The sequence below is a fragment of the Hippoglossus hippoglossus genome, chromosome 5, assembly GCF_009819705.1.
Source record: "Hippoglossus hippoglossus isolate fHipHip1 chromosome 5, fHipHip1.pri, whole genome shotgun sequence".
NCBI lineage: Eukaryota > Metazoa > Chordata > Actinopteri > Pleuronectiformes > Pleuronectidae > Hippoglossus > Hippoglossus hippoglossus.
In genome coordinates, this window is record NC_047155.1 from 5,200,531 (window position 1) to 5,218,957 (window position 18,427).

General features: G+C 44.6%; 1 protein-coding gene across 6 annotated transcripts in view; it reads left to right on the forward strand.

The window, feature by feature from the left end:
- The window catches only part of arhgef10la (Rho guanine nucleotide exchange factor (GEF) 10-like a), a 104,573-nt gene that overhangs the window by 47,393 nt on the left and 38,753 nt on the right, over positions 1-18,427 (forward strand). For all 6 annotated transcript variants that reach the window (XM_034586427.1, XM_034586431.1, XM_034586429.1 and 3 more), the window contains one exon: positions 7,041-7,141. In XM_034586427.1, coding sequence (XP_034442318.1) covers positions 7,041-7,141 — 101 coding nt within the window. The remainder of the gene's footprint in view (positions 1-7,040; positions 7,142-18,427) is intronic.

Consider the following 18,427-nt stretch of genomic DNA (forward strand, 5'->3'; position numbering starts at 1 on the left):
CCCTACATGCGGTTGTCCCTATATTCATTTTAATATAGCGAGCTGATTTATGGTTATGTCCTCTTTTTGTCTTTCTGTATGGTGCAGATACTCTGAACCTCCTAAAGCACATAGAATAAAAATAATCCTTTTTTTTTTTTTACTGCACTTTGTTTTACAAGACCACAAAAAAACAAGCCCGGGTCAAAACCTTGTACAGGCGCTGGAGTGTTAATGGACAATGTGTGGAATTGGGTAAGAGGTTGAAAACTTGTGGAACCGCTGTGAACAACCCTCCGTGCACAGTCTGGTAACAAGCTGCACGCTCCACCTCGCTGCCACTCTCACAACAACTCTCGACTCTCTTGAACAGAAAGACCTTCTCCTTTTCTCACATGAAGAACGCAGCAGGGGGTCGTCCGGGTCAGACCGACTTCAGCACATGTCTGAAAGCAGCTTATGTTGCCAGATTAACTGCTGGTGGCTTTTTTTTTTGTTAGGAAAAAGTTGCTAACGGCGTCTGCAAAGATGGTAAAAGTATCGACGGAGATGCTGAGTTCACAATACTTTCTGTTAAGGCCCCTGATGCCGATATAGAAGCTGTTCATGGGGTATTTATCAACTATACTGCAGCCGGCCACCAGGGGGCGATGAATATACTTTTGGGAAGCAGTCATGTCATCCATCTTTATCTGTTTCAGTGAGTCTGTGTTTGTGTAACTGTTCAGTCTTCAGATCGAACGACCTCCAGACGTTTGTGTTATTTTCAGGGCTCATTGTTTTGCCCCATGAGGAGATCCTTGTTTCTTCCCTCTATAAATCACACTCAGTCCTGAATCCACTTTAACTCTGTCACCTGTAACGTCTTCTTTCACGCGACTTGTTTGTCAAATCCGTCCAGGGCGGGACGAACAAACTCTCAGAGGAGACGCTGAAGTGTCTCCTTCAGCTCATCCCCCTTTTTGCAGAGCAGTCGTTCCCTTTCGACTGTTTGTTTCTGCCGAGGGGTTGGAGGTGAGCTGGAGGATGGGATGCATGACAGGCTGCCACTCAGCACTCACTCCTGAATCTGTCTCGTCCTTGTGCATTAGTGTGACGCGTGTGCGCTTCGGCACTGACCTGCTCGCGTTTATCAGCCGGACCTGGCTCCTCGCTTTGCTTCCTTGCCCCTTTCTGCCCTTTCTCCTCCTACCTCCTTCCCTCGCTTGTTTTGTTTTATTAAAGCACTCCTTTCCTCTCGGCTCTCCTCGTCTCCCCTCTGCCAGCCAGTCTAGTTCTCCATTCCGGCAGTGCACCACACCTGCACTGCGGCTGTCAGTCAGCGGACAGGAGGGGGGGGGATCGGAGACTCTGCGTTCGGTTAAGCATGTTTGAGGCCATATGGGCACGAAGTGTTGCCTAAAGAATCCGACCCAGCGAGCAGTTGTATTCCCGTCACACCTCGTCTCCTCCTCTGTCTTCGGCAAATTGCCTCTGCTTATGTTTAAGCAGCGAATGGTATGAAACACACCTCTTTGTGAAATCCGCACTTTTTCAGCACGTCAAGGAAGTTTGAGATCTTACTTACTTTATTCTGTTCCTGTCAGCGATCTCTCTCTCTCTCTCTCTCCCTCTCCCTCTCCCTCTCTCTCTCTCTCCCCCTCCCCCTCCCTCCCCCCTCTCTCTGTGTGTCTGTCTCAGCCATTTTCTTCCTTCCTCCATGAAAAGAAAATGAATTTGCAGCGGCAGAACTCCAGGCTGTTCACCGCTCTCCACTCAGTTACCTTCTAATGATGTCTGATGATGTCTGATTGTGACGTACATACATAACATGTGTCTGAAGAACCCCCCCCCCCCCACACACTCTGCCCTTCCACTTCCCTTGTCTCTCTTTCATCGCCCCCCCTCCCCCTCCCAGGTGACTGAGAAATGGCCGTTATTTCAGAAAGCTACTTAGTGCTTTAAAAAGACAACTCGTCCTTGACTCGACAGCTTGCTGGTAGTTCCAATAAAGGCTGATCAATCCGGACAGCAGAGTGCTGCTGTCAATGCATAGACACCGGCTGAGTCACTGCTAACGCAGGGGCCACGCTGCCTGTCTCACTTTAGCCTGTTAATCATTAAGAGGTTATTTTTACTTCAGTTGACAGCAGAGAGTCAAATATTTAAACACCGCTGGTCGAACAAGGTGACTCACAGGCGCTAAAGGTTGAGATAAGGATTTAACAAGCAGGAAATGGGTTTGTATGTTTCTATAGCCTCAACTCACCCATAACTCCTTACCCCCAAACATCTGTTCTTGCTCTATGTATCTGTGGTGACCGGGTACGATCTCCAGTGAGAAGTGTGTAACTCCTGCAACAGTTGTACTAGCAAGTACATCAAAATGGACAAAAACGTCCTGTAGTGAATACCTTCTCAGTGGCTTTGCTTCTTGTAAAAAGTGCTGAAAAGTATTAGCTTTTGAAAACCACAAGCTAGGTACGTCGTGGAGTTAAAAGCAGTGTTTATCTCCAGGAAACATTTCAAATAATAAGAATTTTAAACCGAGTTTGGCGAATTTGTTGCAGCAGCCACTCTTTTGGTTCAGTCAACTGAGGATCATGGGTAATTTCCACCTTTCAGTTGTGTTTCAGAGTGGGACTACGCAGTCAGAGCTCCGCACAATGTATTGATAGGCTTTTTATTTTCTCTACATGAAAACCACTTAATCGCCCCAGCACAGCGCCCATCATAATTACTGGAATACTGGTGTTCTTTAAAAGTTCCACAATGATGCTTTAACAGAATCTGGTTGGTTTTAAGTGACGGCTCTCACTCAGTCGACTTCACTGGGAAAAAAACCCACTTTAAACCACTTTACTGGGGCAGAGACCTTGAATTCTGAGACCCTTTCATTATTGACTCTGGTATTGATGGAGGTTGAGTTTTTATCTTGTGGAACTCACTTAAATCACTCACATGAGACAGAGTCATTGTTTTTTTTTGTTTTACTTTATTATACAGACAGTAAATAAGACAAAATAATAAATGCAGAGAAAAATGCAGAGAAAAAGACATAGGATTTGACCTGAGTACTGAGACTTATAAGCTTGTTTGTACAGAAAAGAATTGATTCGCTCATAAATGCATCACAAATATTGTCTCACGTTTTTTCTACGTCACAGCAGCAGCGTTGGCCAAGTCTCATTTCATGTTGGCACGTAGTGAGACCTGAGCTAAATCTGTCTCAGACAGCGGAGTGTTTGAGGAGGGGTGAGGGGCTGCATGGAAGGATCAGGCTATAAAAACACACAATGTGTGTGCGTGTGTGACATTTATTTGTTTACATCTTGGCTTTGTGGCCCAGCACCGGTTACCGTGGGGATGAAGGAGACACAACACCCTGTGGCCTGGGGTAGAATACGTGAGACAATCTCAAATGATTGTGTAGTTCTCAGTCTGCGCCAATGAAGTCACTCGTACCTTGAAATTGATGTAATAACTGACTGAACTGTCAGAAACCTGATTGCTGAATATCTGAATAATTATCAGTTAACGATACATCACCTTGACTTAAAACCATTCAATTGAAATTTCCATAATTCTGATAGAAATAAAGGGCAGTCTCTGGTCATTTTTATATTAAAATCGATTTTATTTTATATACTTTATTACAATCTCTACAGGCACCGTATTGTGCAGTACTTCACATCCTGAATGAATACATGCCCAGAATGAATTATATATTGCTCTGAGGCTTTTGTGCACAAATAAAAACATCAACAAAGGTAAAAGCATTTTCATTGTTATAATGTCGTCTTGTTTAAATTGTTAAGTTCATTATTAGAAACAAATCAACACTTGTTTTGTTTTTGTGAATCTGCACATTTCTCTACATGAGCGGAAACAAAGAAACATCCATTAATGCACAACATATTTACGACGGAGGCGAAATGCAAATCCGAGCACAGAGATGTGTGATCCAGCGTGTTGTAAGGCCTTGAGCAAACTGTGTTCCCTGTTCATGATTTACATTGAAGAGGACGGGTATTTTTCACCCCTGTGAAACAATAACCTACAGGATTGTAATGGAAACACAAGCATAGATTAATCAGTGTGAATGAAACAACATCTGTCTTTTGAGAACTGTAATAGGTGACCTGTTAAGTTGTATTTATATTAGTTTGATTATGATTAATGCATGAGTTCATATCAGAATATTAGATATCACGGAATGAAGGAACAATATTAAATATTAAACAGTCACCTCCCTGCAAGCTTGAAAAGGTTCCTTTGAAAACTTTGTTCCGTGAGCCTTTGCAGATGATATCAGGAGCACTGGGATTGAACTCGTGGCTTTTTGCACTGGATCCCAGTTTCAAGGTGGAGGAGGTTCATAGAAAGTTTTCACGTACTCTTACACTTCTCTCTCCATTTTGTATGTTTGCTATTTATCAATATCGTCAACACCGTTATTCACGACATTAACCAATAAGTTTCGGCCACTGCAGTGGGACTCAACCCTCCCTCGTGCCTGCTCGTTCACCCAGTAGAGGCTTGAGTCGTCCTGCAGCAGCCGCAGGTTCTGCTTCCTGGTAACTGCCTTAACCACTGACCCACAATTCTATTATTTCCCCAACTGGGAACACTGCTTTTGTCCCTATTTGGACAAAACAGCCATAATTACTGTGTTTCTAGTCTTTTTGTTACCAATGGTGATGCTACACACACACACACACACACACGCACACACACTGTCCTCCCACTCTGTCTGAACTTGAACCAGCATCAGAAAGCTCTCACTTATCGGAGCCTGTACTGTTTGTGCCTGATCTCAGCAGAACTCACACATTAGTGGCATTTTAAGCATGGGAGCCCATCAAAAAGCAATTTGCTGTGACCCCGCTGTGTAATCATCACAACCCACCGACGTGCGGGCTGGAATCACAAAGCCTCGGCTTACCAGACTGAACCTCAGTTGAAACAACAAGCAGACAAGACACTGGTCTGACAGAGGCAGTCTTGCGGTTTGAAGAGGAAGCTTTGTCCTCCCTGTTGGTTCCCAGTTTGTCTGACGGTTTTGTACTGTTTTGTTTTTATGCAGCACATCTTGAGTATATGTCAGAAATACACTTTTCTCCTTTTATGTTGCTGGACTGCAACAGCTGGACGAGCCCAGGAAACATGTGTGAGACTGACTGAGTGATGGAGGTACCTCAGTTGTTGTTAGTTGGTTGATTGTTGGTTGATCAGTGTCAGTAGCCGCTGATTTGGCTCAAACACTTTCTATTACATCATCAGGGAGCGTTTACCGTGGACCATCGATAAAGCTGGACGACATGACTGCTCCTCTAAAGTGAAGCCAAAGCGTCTTGATCGCCACCTGGTGGCTGGCTGCAGTATAGGTCGTAAATCCTGCCTCAAATTTGTCAGTGGATGGGACACGGGCCAAACTTGTTTGCTGTAAAACGTCATGATTGACAGCTCAGACTGACTCACGATTGGTCAAGCAAGAGTCTCAGCAGGACCTTGCTACCGTAGCTCCGCCCCCCCCCCCGATTGTTACAGCGCAGACTCTGGCTCCAAATGTGCAAGATGGCAGCGTTTGCATAACGATATTTCGGCTTCATTTCTGGACAGTGGGAGGAGGTGGAGACGCGGCATTTATCTGTATGTACAATCCATGGAGTTCATGGGTAGAGTTGCTGCTCGTTTACCAAGTTTCAGACCTTTTTCTTTTCTACTTTCCGAAGAAGAACATCACCAACACCGCCCTGCATGGGCTCGCTTCCCTCCACAGCTGTTGTCTTTAACTTTAGTCTCCGGTGGTTTTTCGTCAGACTAAGTCGCTGTTTTTAATACTTGTTACTTTTAGAAACATGTTAATGAATATAAAAACATAAATTTGATGAGGAGAGAAGGAAACAAATAAGATAACGAGGAGGGATAATGGAAATACGGCACAATGACTGAATATGTTAATAAACATATTACATGATCTAATGACATGTGCTGACCTTTCGAGCAGGTTTTAGCTGCTTTGCATTAAAAGCAGTTGTTTCCATAATGGTCCTAAATACAACCGCAATTTTGCACAATGACCATAAACACTGCAGCAGTACACTCGTTATGAACCATTATGATTTTCTGGACTCTATCCGCAGACACAGGAGCAGAGACAGGAGAAGTTTTAATATAAAAACTTGCAGGAAAGAAAGAACTGCGGCCGGCAGGCAGCCTGGATGTATAGTTGTGAGTTTCTGTTCCAGTGAGCAGGGCAGACTGAGGTTCAACTGAGTCCAGCTGATCTCCAAATGACGGAGCACAGCAGGCAGCCATTCAAACTACTCCGCTTTCCAATCCAGAGACCCGACAAACAGTTTGGCTGGAAGTGTCAGAGCAGGGCAGCGGGTGGTGGACTCGGGCACAGGTGCACAGACTTTAAGAATTGCAGGGAAAAAAAAGAGACCGGCAAAGTAGAATCTATCACAAAGGCAAAAGGCAGAGAGCAGCCGCAGTGCTAGGACCACAGAGTGTGACTGAGCGACCTGGGGGAACCGGTGGGTTGAACAGGGGTCACATGGTGAATCAGGCCTGTTGATTGGAATAGAAGCTGAGTCACAGGTGTGTGTGAGTCGTCCCGAAGCCGCGTCCAGCCAGGAGGACACACACATGCTGTTGACTTATTCAGACGGTTGTCTTCTCGGGCTAATATCAGAACAGTGGTGTCCTTGTAAATGTTTCTGTTGTTTCACTCTTGAAAAACAGATCTTACAGACTGTGTAAAAGGCCATAATCACACTTTAACGTTCTCCATTCAAATAGAAATCACCTGCAGTGAATGAACACATAATTATCTGACCCTGAAATATACGACAACCATAGGTTTCTGGAAGAAAAACACATTATTATTATAATAAACGTATTATTATCTTTTACTCGCGTCCTTCCTCTTCAAACTCCAGTGTTCTCTTCGTCTCCTCTGATTTGATGTCGAATCCTCTGTTCTGACCTGTTGAAACATGTATTTTCTGTCCATGTGATGTGTGTTTGCACCTGATCCTGAGCATGTGTGTGTTTCCATCTGTGTTTTCCTGCAGGTCAGGGCGTCCTGTTAGTTTCATGATGGTCTTCAACACTCCCAACCCCCTGAGTAAGATCTCCTGGGTCAACCGACTGCACTTGTCCAAGATCGCACTACGTAAGTACACACACACGCACACACGCACACACACACACGGGCATATACACACACCAGAGAGGATTACTGTGTGTTTTTCTATTTAAACAGCCTGATGTAATGCAGTGAAATACAATAACAATGTTTAAGTCAGAGGCTCAGACGCATCATCAGTGTTTGCTTCACAATGTATCTGTTCCACCTTATATAATCTCAATGGAACAGAAACTCTCAACTGGGTCATGTGGAGTTTATGTGCTGAGGGAAAGAGGCACAAACTGTTAAACTGTGTTGAATTAATAACCTCGTGTCTCTGATGTAAAAGAACAAACTTAACATTCAGGAAATCTTGTGTTGCGTCACACACAAGGTCGTCAATTCAGTGCTTTCACTCGCTCGTAAATCTACATCTGCCTAAGCAGTGGACCCAATTCATGGAGGAAATAGAAGTGTCCAGACCCTGCCCAGCAGGGAGCAGCACCGTTCTTTTTTCTATCCGCCTAACCTCCCTCCTCCACCCCGTGCCCTGCTCTGCCCAGGCCTCAGCCCGCCACGCAGTCTGACCACGCTGCAGCACAGGAGGTCGTCCTCTCCTGGGCTCATCAATGCACGCTGTCATCCCGTGGCAAAAGCAGAGATGGCACCGCTGAGGACATTAATCTGCTTATTTGGCCATGATGGCACGCATATTCAGCCCACTCACCACCCCGCTCCCCTTTCCCCATCCTTTCCCTCTCCCTGTGTCGCCTTGAGCCCTCTTCCTTGTCACACACATTTTATTCTGGGTTTGTTGTGCATGCACTATATGTCTCTCAACGCTGCGCCTGTGTGTGCAGCTCCAGTTGTATTGTTGTGGCTCCTTACCTCCCAGAGGCCATCGATGAGAGCATCAGCGCAGAAACATTCAATATCTCAGAGGAAGTTATTGTCGTAGATTAAAGGACACAATTAAATGTTTGTGTGTGTCTGTAAATACTCGAGCTCAGCCCTGAGAACCTCAAGGAAGTTTTAAGTGTTTTAGGCATTAAAGAACATTTTCCTTATACATTTGCCCACTGCAGATATATTTCCATCTATATTTTTACATCTCTCCGTCCAGTCGAGAGCACAAAAACGACTACAAATGCTCAGTCGTGGCCAGTTGGTGGCGATAAAGTCTACATCAACAATCCCGTTAAATTCTACAGAGGAACGCTGTGGTTCGTATGATAGAATGATATCGGGCGAGGCAGACACCAGTGAGTGTCGTGAATGCGGTGCAGCAAACTTGTAATTAGACTGAGCCAAATGTTGTTTCTGATGTATTCAAAGCAACCGTGGTCATGTGCGACGGCATCACTTCCCAAACGCTCCGATTTACATGGATACAAAGACTCCAGGTTTTCGGAAAATGTCTTTCGCGTGTTCCTCTTCAGTCGAAAAATGTTTGTTTTGCAAAATATCTGCATTTATGTGGACGCGGGGCTGTTTGCCTCCCTGTATTTTGAGGATCTCCATCCCTGCACGCTACTGTAAGAGAAGAAGAAAAAAAGAGAACATGCAACAACGTGTTCTTCCCCCGTTCTGCTGGCTCTATGTTTACCAGCTAGGTCACCGAGGTGCGTGAAGCATTCAGTGCATCTGTCGAGTCTTCAATAGAGAACGCTGTATACGGTGTGTGTGTGTGTGTGTGTGTGTGTGTGTGTGTGTGTGTGTGTGTGTGTGTGTGTGTGTGTGTGTGTGTGTGTGTGTGTGTGTGTGTGTGTGTGTGTGTGTGTGTGTGTGTGTGTGTGTGTGTGTGTGTGTGTGTGCGTGCGTGCGGCATCAGAAACATCAGGCTGCAGTGAAGCGCAGCATCCCCAGCCTTTCCTCGTTGCTCGCACCTTTATCAACCGCACAACAGGCGCACTGACGGGGCCACTGGCGGAGTTAGAACACGCCACGCGTCTCCTCCGTGGCTGCGATGTGGACACGGGAGACATTCAGAGTCAAATCATGGAACGTATCCACAGCTGGAGTCCTACAGAGATTAAAGAGACCATCAGCATCTATTAGGAGAAGTGAAAGTATGTCCAGAGTCTTTTATTTGCTCAAATACATTGAAGCGTTCAATATGTTTATTGAATTTCCTCCCCTTTCGTACCACATTACACGTGTGGAAAACATTTAACACCCTAAGACACGGGTTCAAATTCTGCTGGAGTTTAAATAATGCACATTATTCTAACTCTTACACTGAGCGACTCCGTAATGGTCCAACTGTCAGCATCACTTTGTCACGCTGTCCCGCTGCGTCGAAGCCTCGAGCGCCTGTCACAGACATTTTGCGCCCGTGTGTTGAGATTAACATGAAATCTTCGCCTTATAAAAGTTTCATATCATTTGACTAATGAAGGGAAATTGACATACCTGAGGTTTTTTTAGGCCTTTAGTTGACGCAGCTGTGTTGGGCAGGTTCCGATGAGAGAAAACCAAAAAAACATATCCTGCAATTCCTTCATCAACGTCATGATGAGCAGTCAAGCGTGAGGAGAGCAAACTTTGAGGTGCGAGGAAAGGTGATAAAATTACAGCGAGCACAAGAAATACAACGAGAACTGTCGGGAGAAATACAGAAGAGTTTGAGGGGAGGTGAAGCGAAAAGAGAGGAGGGGAAAGATCACAGAGAAACACCCACTGCAGCCAGGACATCAATAATTTCTATACATTCACACGAATCCAGAGGCTTTGGTCCTGTTGGGTTCTGACCTGACACAGATTCGGGACGTGAGGCTGCAGAGAGAATAAGAACCATCTTTAGCCTTTTAATCTTTATTAAAATGATGGACAGCGTGTATTTAAACATGTGTTTGATTAGAAGATGTTTCCCGTTAAGTCTGTAAGAGATTTAAACATGTGTTGCACGATCCAGAGAAGTTCTTTCTTTGCCAGTCCTGCATCTATGCAATATTCAAACATGGAAAAACACAGAAATAAGAAAAAACTAATTTCGATTTGAATTTAAGGATTGAACAAAAATACATACATATATACGTCTAACACACCAAACAGTAGAATATGTACACGTGGAGCTGCAGCAGTCATAAAAGGTGCAGGTGCATAAAAGTAATTCACACACTCACAACAGGTTACAGGTGTAAGAAATGGCAATAAAGAGTAAATACAGCTTTAAAATGAATACTTGCCTCTTTAACGTCCTCACAGTTACTTCCCAGCTGCCAGTAGCAGGGCAGGTGTGGAGCTCCACTTCACACCAGTACACAGTCCAATCGTTAGTCTTGTACACAAAGAGGATTCAACACAACCCGAAGTTTACACATACAATTATTCCCCCCCTGCAAAACAAGTAACCGTTGTGAGCGCAGTACAAACAAACACAAATTTAAAAAAAAAGGAAAACTAGTGCGACACAGGAGGCAGAACCAGTATCTTCTGTGTGGAGGAGACGGGAAAGAGATTTAAAAAAGCAAACAAACAAAGTCCCACAGCAAGAGCAGCTAATGGACGACTGGTGTTCTGCTGGAATAAAAACACCAATATTTAAATAAATACCAATTAAATGATAAAAACTACACGACTAAAGTTCAATATACAATCATCTGCTGTCTACAGGGAAACTGGAAAACGCAGCTTCTGTTTTTACACCCCCACGTTCTCTCTACTGGATCACAGGGGAGCTTGTCCCAGCATGCATTGGGACAAGTGACCTCATACAGTGGTAATTGCAAATAATAGATTATGAAGGCAAATTTGACAACAGCTCTCACTAAAATATTGATAATCAATTACGCATAAACTTCATTACAACTTGTGGGACAATATAATTCACTCTGCACTAAAATATAAAGTGGAAGTTTTATTAAAATCTTAAATCACAATTTTAAATGACCTCAGATCATTATGGGTGTTTTTTTGTCAAACACGTCTTTTCTAATATCATTTTTGTGATATGATATTTTGTGTATTTGATGGGTTTGACAGACTGTGTTTATGTTTTAAAACAGCTTTAATGGAGTCAGGGTATTTAAAGAGAAGAGACATTAATTGAATAAAAATCCTGCAGATGAACTGGGTGCAGGCGCCTACACATCCCATTAAAAATACAGGTTTTAAAATTAAATGATTGCATAATGGGAGTTGTGGTTAATGTAATAAACTTTGCTCTGTTCCACAATATTTAACTTCAATATTGGCTCCAATTTAAATGATTTTCCTCAAAATACAACAAATTTACGTGTCAGATTATGTGAAAAACTTATTTGTGGTTTTTAAAAACTCAAATTCGGTCTGAGTAGCTTGCGGCACCATCGACTGTCGATCATCACGTATAATTCTGTGTCCGCGGCTGCACGGCAGAACCACGACACCGCACTTTGTGATCCATTTAAAAACAAGTGGAAGAGATGAGGGCGGTGTGATGGATTTCGTTGAATCCCCTGTGAAAACAGATCAGCACCAACCTGGTCAGGATGACAATTACATGTTAATTGTTTTACACCCACACTTTGCCTTCCCATTTAACCAAATGTAATTACAATAAGGGAGTTGTTGATTTAATTTCACGCATGGCGTACTGCCGCAGAGGTTTCCTCGTCGTTGCAGGCGGGGGCAGGCCTGCCCTGTGCTCAGGGGGGGGGGGGGGGGGGGGGGGGGGGGGGGGGGGGGGGGGGGGGGCGGGGGGACCCACAGCTGAGTCAGCATTTCCAACGCACCCGACCGTGGCCTTGTTTAGTTTGAAATGGGTGCCGCGCTCCCGAAATGTCCCTAAATGGTGGACAGCACAAATAGCTAATGTACTCATGCATGATTTAGTGAGTGATTAGACATTACAAAGCTCATTTTCCCAGACTCATCTTCACACCAGTGTTTATCCTGCATGTGCCCTCAGTTTAAGGGAAACACAGCTACTATGTCTCTGTGCTGTGGTTTGGCCCCATGTGTGAATATCAGCATCATATGAGACAGATGCTCTGTCAGTGTTTCTTCCCTCTGGTGTGTTGTATAGATTTGTATGTTTTCATGTTCGTCCCTACGTATGTTTGTAGGTCTGCTTCTCTTCCTATGTGTGAACGTCCCATTCTTGTGAACACGATTACTCAAGAATGCTTTGACGGAATTTCCTCAAATTTGGTTCGAACATCAAGTTAAACTCAAAGATAAACTGGTGGGTGAAGGTCAAGGTCACTATGACCCTACCAACACATTTTTGATCTTTGGAAAGCAAAAGCTCCGGAACACCTTGAGGGAAGTTTGGTGGTCAAAGGTCACGGTCACAGGGAACTCATGTTTTTGCCAACGCGGTATAGTTTGAACCCACATAGGGAATTTCCTTACATGGCACAAACATTCACTTGGACTCAGGGATGACGTGATTAGATTTGGAGGTCAAAGGTCAGTGTGAACTTACTAAAGTCTGGTGAAAGTCACGATGGAATCACAAAACATATTTATAGCCTCTTGAACGTGATATCTCAAGTCTGCCTCTTGGGAATTTCTTAAACATGTTGAACTGTTGGTTCAAAGATGAACTGATTACATGTCAGCGTTCAAACGTCAAAGTGACCTCAGCTGCAGCAAGGATCAGCATGAGGAACGTGACGATTCAATACGAGCTCCTCCTTCAGCAAAATACTGAAGCTGCACTAGTTTACATGATTTCATATGATAGCCAAGCCCAGCGAGGCACGTTTCTAGTAAATAGCATTTGTCACTTTGTGAGTGGACGTGGTGGTTGTGAGGCCTCGGAACAGAGAGTGAGAATTAGCCCACAGCGGTGCTTTGCCAGGAGTCCTGGGGTCCATTAATAACCCGGTGTGCCAGTGCATCTTTTATGTCTCTCTGAGTGGCCCTACCGTTTGTGAAGGCTCTTCGTGAAATAGCCAGAAGCGTTGCCTAATTAATGGGCTTTCTGGCTGCAGAATTAATTGCTTCCTACCATGCAGTCCCAGCCCTTTCAGACAGGGTTACGGCTCTGGACTTTGATGGCCCTCACAAGAAGAGCGAGAGGCCGTCGAATCATGAGAGATTGCCGCCCGAGACAGAGGCAGAGGAGTGAATGAGCCGCGCAGAGAGAGAGAGGCGGATGTCGAGGGGTGTGTGGGAGTGCGTGTCTATACGAGTGTGTGTTTGTGTGGAAGTGATGGTGGTGGAGGGGGGTGGGGGGTGAAAGGATGATTGAGACAAGCAATCAGTCCCACTGCAGGGAACAGAGGGCAGGCAGGGGGCTGCTGCCTGCGGTTACACTGCTAAGTGTGCCGCTCTCTCGCTCCCCCCCCCCCCCACCCCCCCACCCCCCCACCCCTCGCACACGGATCAATAGATGAGTGGAGTGCGGCTTTGGGAAGTTCTGGCACACACTCTGACACGTCTTCTTAATCCACTGTGTGATAACCTGTGCCATGCTGATGTGCACCACACAAAAGGCATCAAACAGGCGGGGGGGGGGGGGGGGGGGGAGTGCGGCGGCTGCACTTTTATTAAGCCATGCATTCTGATTGTTTGGTTGCTATGGTGATGGATTTCTCTGCATACGTTAGCTATACCTTACATTTAGGTGTTATCTCTTTAGCTGTGTGTCGTTAGGTGTTTATTATACACGTCGAGGAGAACCCCCCCCCCCCCCCCCCCCCCCCCCCACACACACACACACACACACACACACACACACACACACACATTCACTCCCCATGTGCTGGCAGGATTTTCCCTTAGTCCCTAAAATTAATCTGTCAGACAGCAGAGATTATCTCCCTATCTCGCCGTGCTCAAACATGGGAAATGTTTATGATGAGTAAACATTATCACAGATTTAATTAACAGATCCCACACTCGCATTGATCCATGGGAAATATAAATTGCACTGGTGTATTTAATTAGTCTATATCTTTGCCCCTGCGTGTCACCGGGGTTGATAGAGCGCCATGCTCTGCAAATTAATCTTCATCAGTAAAATAGACTAGAAACAAAAGCATGATTGGAATGTGGAAAGCGAGGAAACGGAGTCCGCCCACTTATTATTCCGACCCCGCAGCCCCACAGATGATGCTGTTAGACGCAGTTATTGTACGGTAGCTGCGATTGAGATTTGTAGACAGACCCGACCTTCACCTTTGAGCCTGAGGAATCTCATCTTTCATATTGATTGCCTCTAATTAACACCGCGGATGAATAAGCTGCGGCTCGGCGGAACTCACCACACCGTGGTTTATTATTTACAACATTAAAACAGTCGTAACTGTCAGGATCTGACCTGCTTCTGGACTTTGTGGACTTTCTGCTTGGCCTTGTTTTTTGAAATTTGTTTTGATTCCACATTTGCCTTTCAGTTCTTTGGACTTTGGCCTTGATATTTGGCCTCGTTCTGTTTTCAGTGTGTCTGGTCTTTGATTTGGATTTTTCAATTTATGTCTTGGCTCTGGTTTGTCTTTGTCTGCTGAACATTCAATCGCACAACAATTGACACCATTTTGCTACGGTTTCCAATTTGAATGGCGTTGACCCTTTTTTGCTTGAATCCGTGTGCGCCGGGCCTCGAGTCATAATTCATCTCGTTTGGTGGGCGTGTCCGAGGCGGTGGCCGATCAGTCAGTACTCAGAAAGTAAAGTTCTCTACAAGTACAAGAGCCGGTGCTTGGTGTTTGCATCAATTGAAGAAAGACAAAAGCAGAGACTGCAACATCAAGAGTATCTCGAAGTATCAAACACGTATATAAACCCATCGACCTCGGAGGTTTTTACTCTCTCAGCTGCCACAATAGCAGTAACACTTACATGATTAAATAAACGTTTGGTAGGTGTTGTCCGTGCTGAGCGCAGCCTCGGTTTCCCTCCGCTGTGATTGCCAGGGCTATGAGAAAGATTAGCTTTGATTGAAACAACACATTACAATCAGATCTGTGGAATAAGTTATTAAACGGTGTTTACCATCAGGTCAGGAGATTTCATTCGTTGGGAACATTGACGCTGAAATGACCGCAGCTCTGCATTAGTGGGAATCTTACTCCCTGTTTGTCCGCTGGCGTTTGTTTCTGCATTTTAGGAATAAAAGTTGCACTTGATGATGTAGTTTCTATTTGTACCGGTTCACTGATCAAGTGGTTCACAAACCTTTCCTTTAATCCGACGCCACAGCTCTTTCACATCGGCCTCTTCCACACTCGTTCCACAAAAGGTCATCGAGGAAAAAAATGATCCAGGAACTGTTGATGCGTAACTTTTGTCTCTATGCAGACGGTTTGGCACATTGTCAACAGCACTAATACCACATGGACCGACACCACTTTTAACTTTAGCACTTTATGCTATTTCAGCCTCTCCACTTTCCCGCTAATGAGTTTTCATGCACTCTTCAACCAGAACGGTGTGTTCAGGTGTTGCAGCTCACTCAGACGGGGATTATCATATCTGGTAGTTTACCTCTCAGCAATTAGAAATGGTGCTTGTGTGTTCGTTTTGCTCTTCAACACAATTAAGTGGATTTTTAAAAAAGTAAACTTTTATAAAAACTAAATCATAGTTTTTATTTTTCCAGCTGAGTTGCTTTACAGCCTTTTTTTCCTGGCAGCTGCAGAAGCACCTCCGGGGGAAACGTACACCTCCGGCTTGGAAGCACTGCACTAATCTACTTGTCAGTCTTTTTCGTGCAATGCATCCATGCAGCAACTGCCTATTCCACAGTGTAGATCCACTTTTATTAGGCATCGGTAAAAACTGTGGAAGTTGGAAGTGGATCCTAACTCGCCGGACTCCTCTCCCGTTGACCTCCGGGGGGAAATGGGCTAGTTGAGCATGTATTTAGAGAGCTCTGCACATACTAGCAGTTACATGCAGGCAAGTGTGATTCAATGTTTACCTCAGCGTGCAGGATTCCCAGGTGACCTCGTGATCAAGCCAAGCTTGTGTGTGTGTGTGTGTTAGTGTGTGTGTGTGTGTGTGTGTGTGTGTGAGAGCATTTGTCCGTAAACAGTGAAATGACAGCAGCATTCACAGTTACATTCATCGAGTGGTTTTCCTATCGATATTTCCAGGTGTGTGATACGCGGCTGTCTCTCTCGCTGCGGAGGATAAGGTTGCACAGTCAACAGGGATGTGTTTTGTTTCCTCGGCGACAGCGAGGCCAGCTGATGCACATGACTCATGACATGACAGGGGTTGAGTGAAGCAGTAGACGTAGGCTGGAGGTGAGCTGGTTGTGGGAGGTGTGTGGTGTCGAGCAGGTTAACAGGGAAACGTGAGGCGTTCCTGAAGCTCAAGGAAAAAAATTGTTGAATTGCACCAGGTAAAGCACATCCCTCTATTGAAGATGAATATTAACTGTTGATTAATCTACAATATGTAATTTGCACATTGGTGGCAGTGACTGGTTTCTAGCCCCATGTGTTACCGTACAGTGGCTGAAAGGATCTTATCCCCGTATGACTCCACATTTTGATCCACTAAATCCATAATTTTATTTGGATCTGCATCAAATTGCACAAACTCATAGATGTCAGTCCCTTCGATGTGTCTGATGTTTTACATCAAGATCCATGAATTATTTGTGAAAACACTCAAAGTTCAAGACGGTGATATAAAACTCCTGGATCCCCGCCTTTATCCGGATGTGCTCCAAAATGTAACGGGTTCATTCTTGGTTCATGTTTTGTGAAAATCTATTCAGTAGTTTTTCTTTCATCCTGCTGACAAACAAATAAACCAACAAACAAACAGACACGGGTGGAGAAACAACAGTGGTGATTACAAATCCCCTTTTAATTGCCTGATGATGTAACTTACGATTTGTCCTTCCATCGGTCCGCTTTGTAAATCAAATGTTACACAACTCTCCTGGTTTTGCGATTATTTCTAATACGCTGTCATGGATAAAAGTATAAAATATATGTTGAATCCATATTCCAACTTTTTTATTTTCATAATAGACCAATGATATGTAAGAATAACCAGTTCCTTGCATCTGTAATATAGCGATTTAATGATAACATGGTTTTGATTCTTATTATGTCGGACTGGCTGCTGGCTTTTGTGACATCCATGCACTTCGCTGCCTGCACTGTGACACTAATTGGTAGATATCGGAAGCCACAGCAAGTCGCATGTCCCCGGCCCCTGCTTGTAATCACCATTATGCAGCTGACGTGAATCCTTTTTTTTTTTACCCCCTAGTCTGTGTAAGTCCTATTAGTGGTAAATGCAACACGATGTGAATCTTGTATGAATCACAGCTCGCCGGGCACGAGACCAGGGAGAAACTCGGAGTAAACACATGAAATAGAAATGTTGTCGGTGAGATCTTCATTTTTTACTACAGTCAGTTTAACACCATCAAAATGAGAGAGTGATGGATTCAGCTACTATTTCACTTCACGACGTGCGACTTTAAGGAAAAGATGACTCAACGTCATAAATATCAAGTTTTTTAGTTATTTTCGGGAAATTTACGACGAGCAGCAAATTTACGACTGAAAAAGAACCTGGAAAGTGATGGATCCTTCTGACATAGATGAGGAATGTGGCGTATTCACACCTCTTGAATGTTATGGCTCCTGTGTCTAGAGGTGCAAAGGATGCAAACACATTCATAAATGAGATGAGTGTGTGTGTGTGTGTGTGTGTGTGTGTGTGTGTGTGTGTGTGTGTGTGTGTGTGTGTGTGTGTGTGTGTGTGTGTGTGTGTGTGTGTGTGTGTGTGTGTGTGTGTGTGTGTGAGGTGCATGTCCCAATTTGATGCTGGTTTCAATTTAGGTCCGTGCTTATCATTTGTTCATTGTTATTCATCATCACGACTCGGTGGCAAAGACTGAAGGTGAAGGCCATTTTGTGTCCTCTCATACCCACGAACCCGTCGTTCCGTTCCTTCCATCTCCCCGCGCGTCCGATTCCTTTAAATCCACACCCAGCATTCCCAAGCGGAACATTATTTTAGCTAATGTATTAATTAACTGATGAAAGTTGATGATTGCTCGGGTGTAGAGGAAACCGCTGGACCTCCCTTTCCCCACCTGCAGCAATCTGGCTGCGATTCAAGTCTTTTAGTCAGTGACCTCACACCTCCCTGATATCCTGGCAGGGAATCACTGAGGGGCGGTCGGCCCACGGGGCCAAAACTCCACCGCCCCACCACGCCCCCCCCCACATCCTCAAGAGTAATTATTAAAGAACACGCCGCAACTCTAGATGGCTGAAAAATATAAATGACCGTTTTTTAAAAACCTTATAATTATCTGCCCCATTCTCCGCAGTGACCTTGCTCTGAGCAGGACTGTGTTAGTCACGATGTTGTGCCAGAGATGGAGAAGACGCTAAATGTGTTATAGTTAAAGTCAGTGGTGGG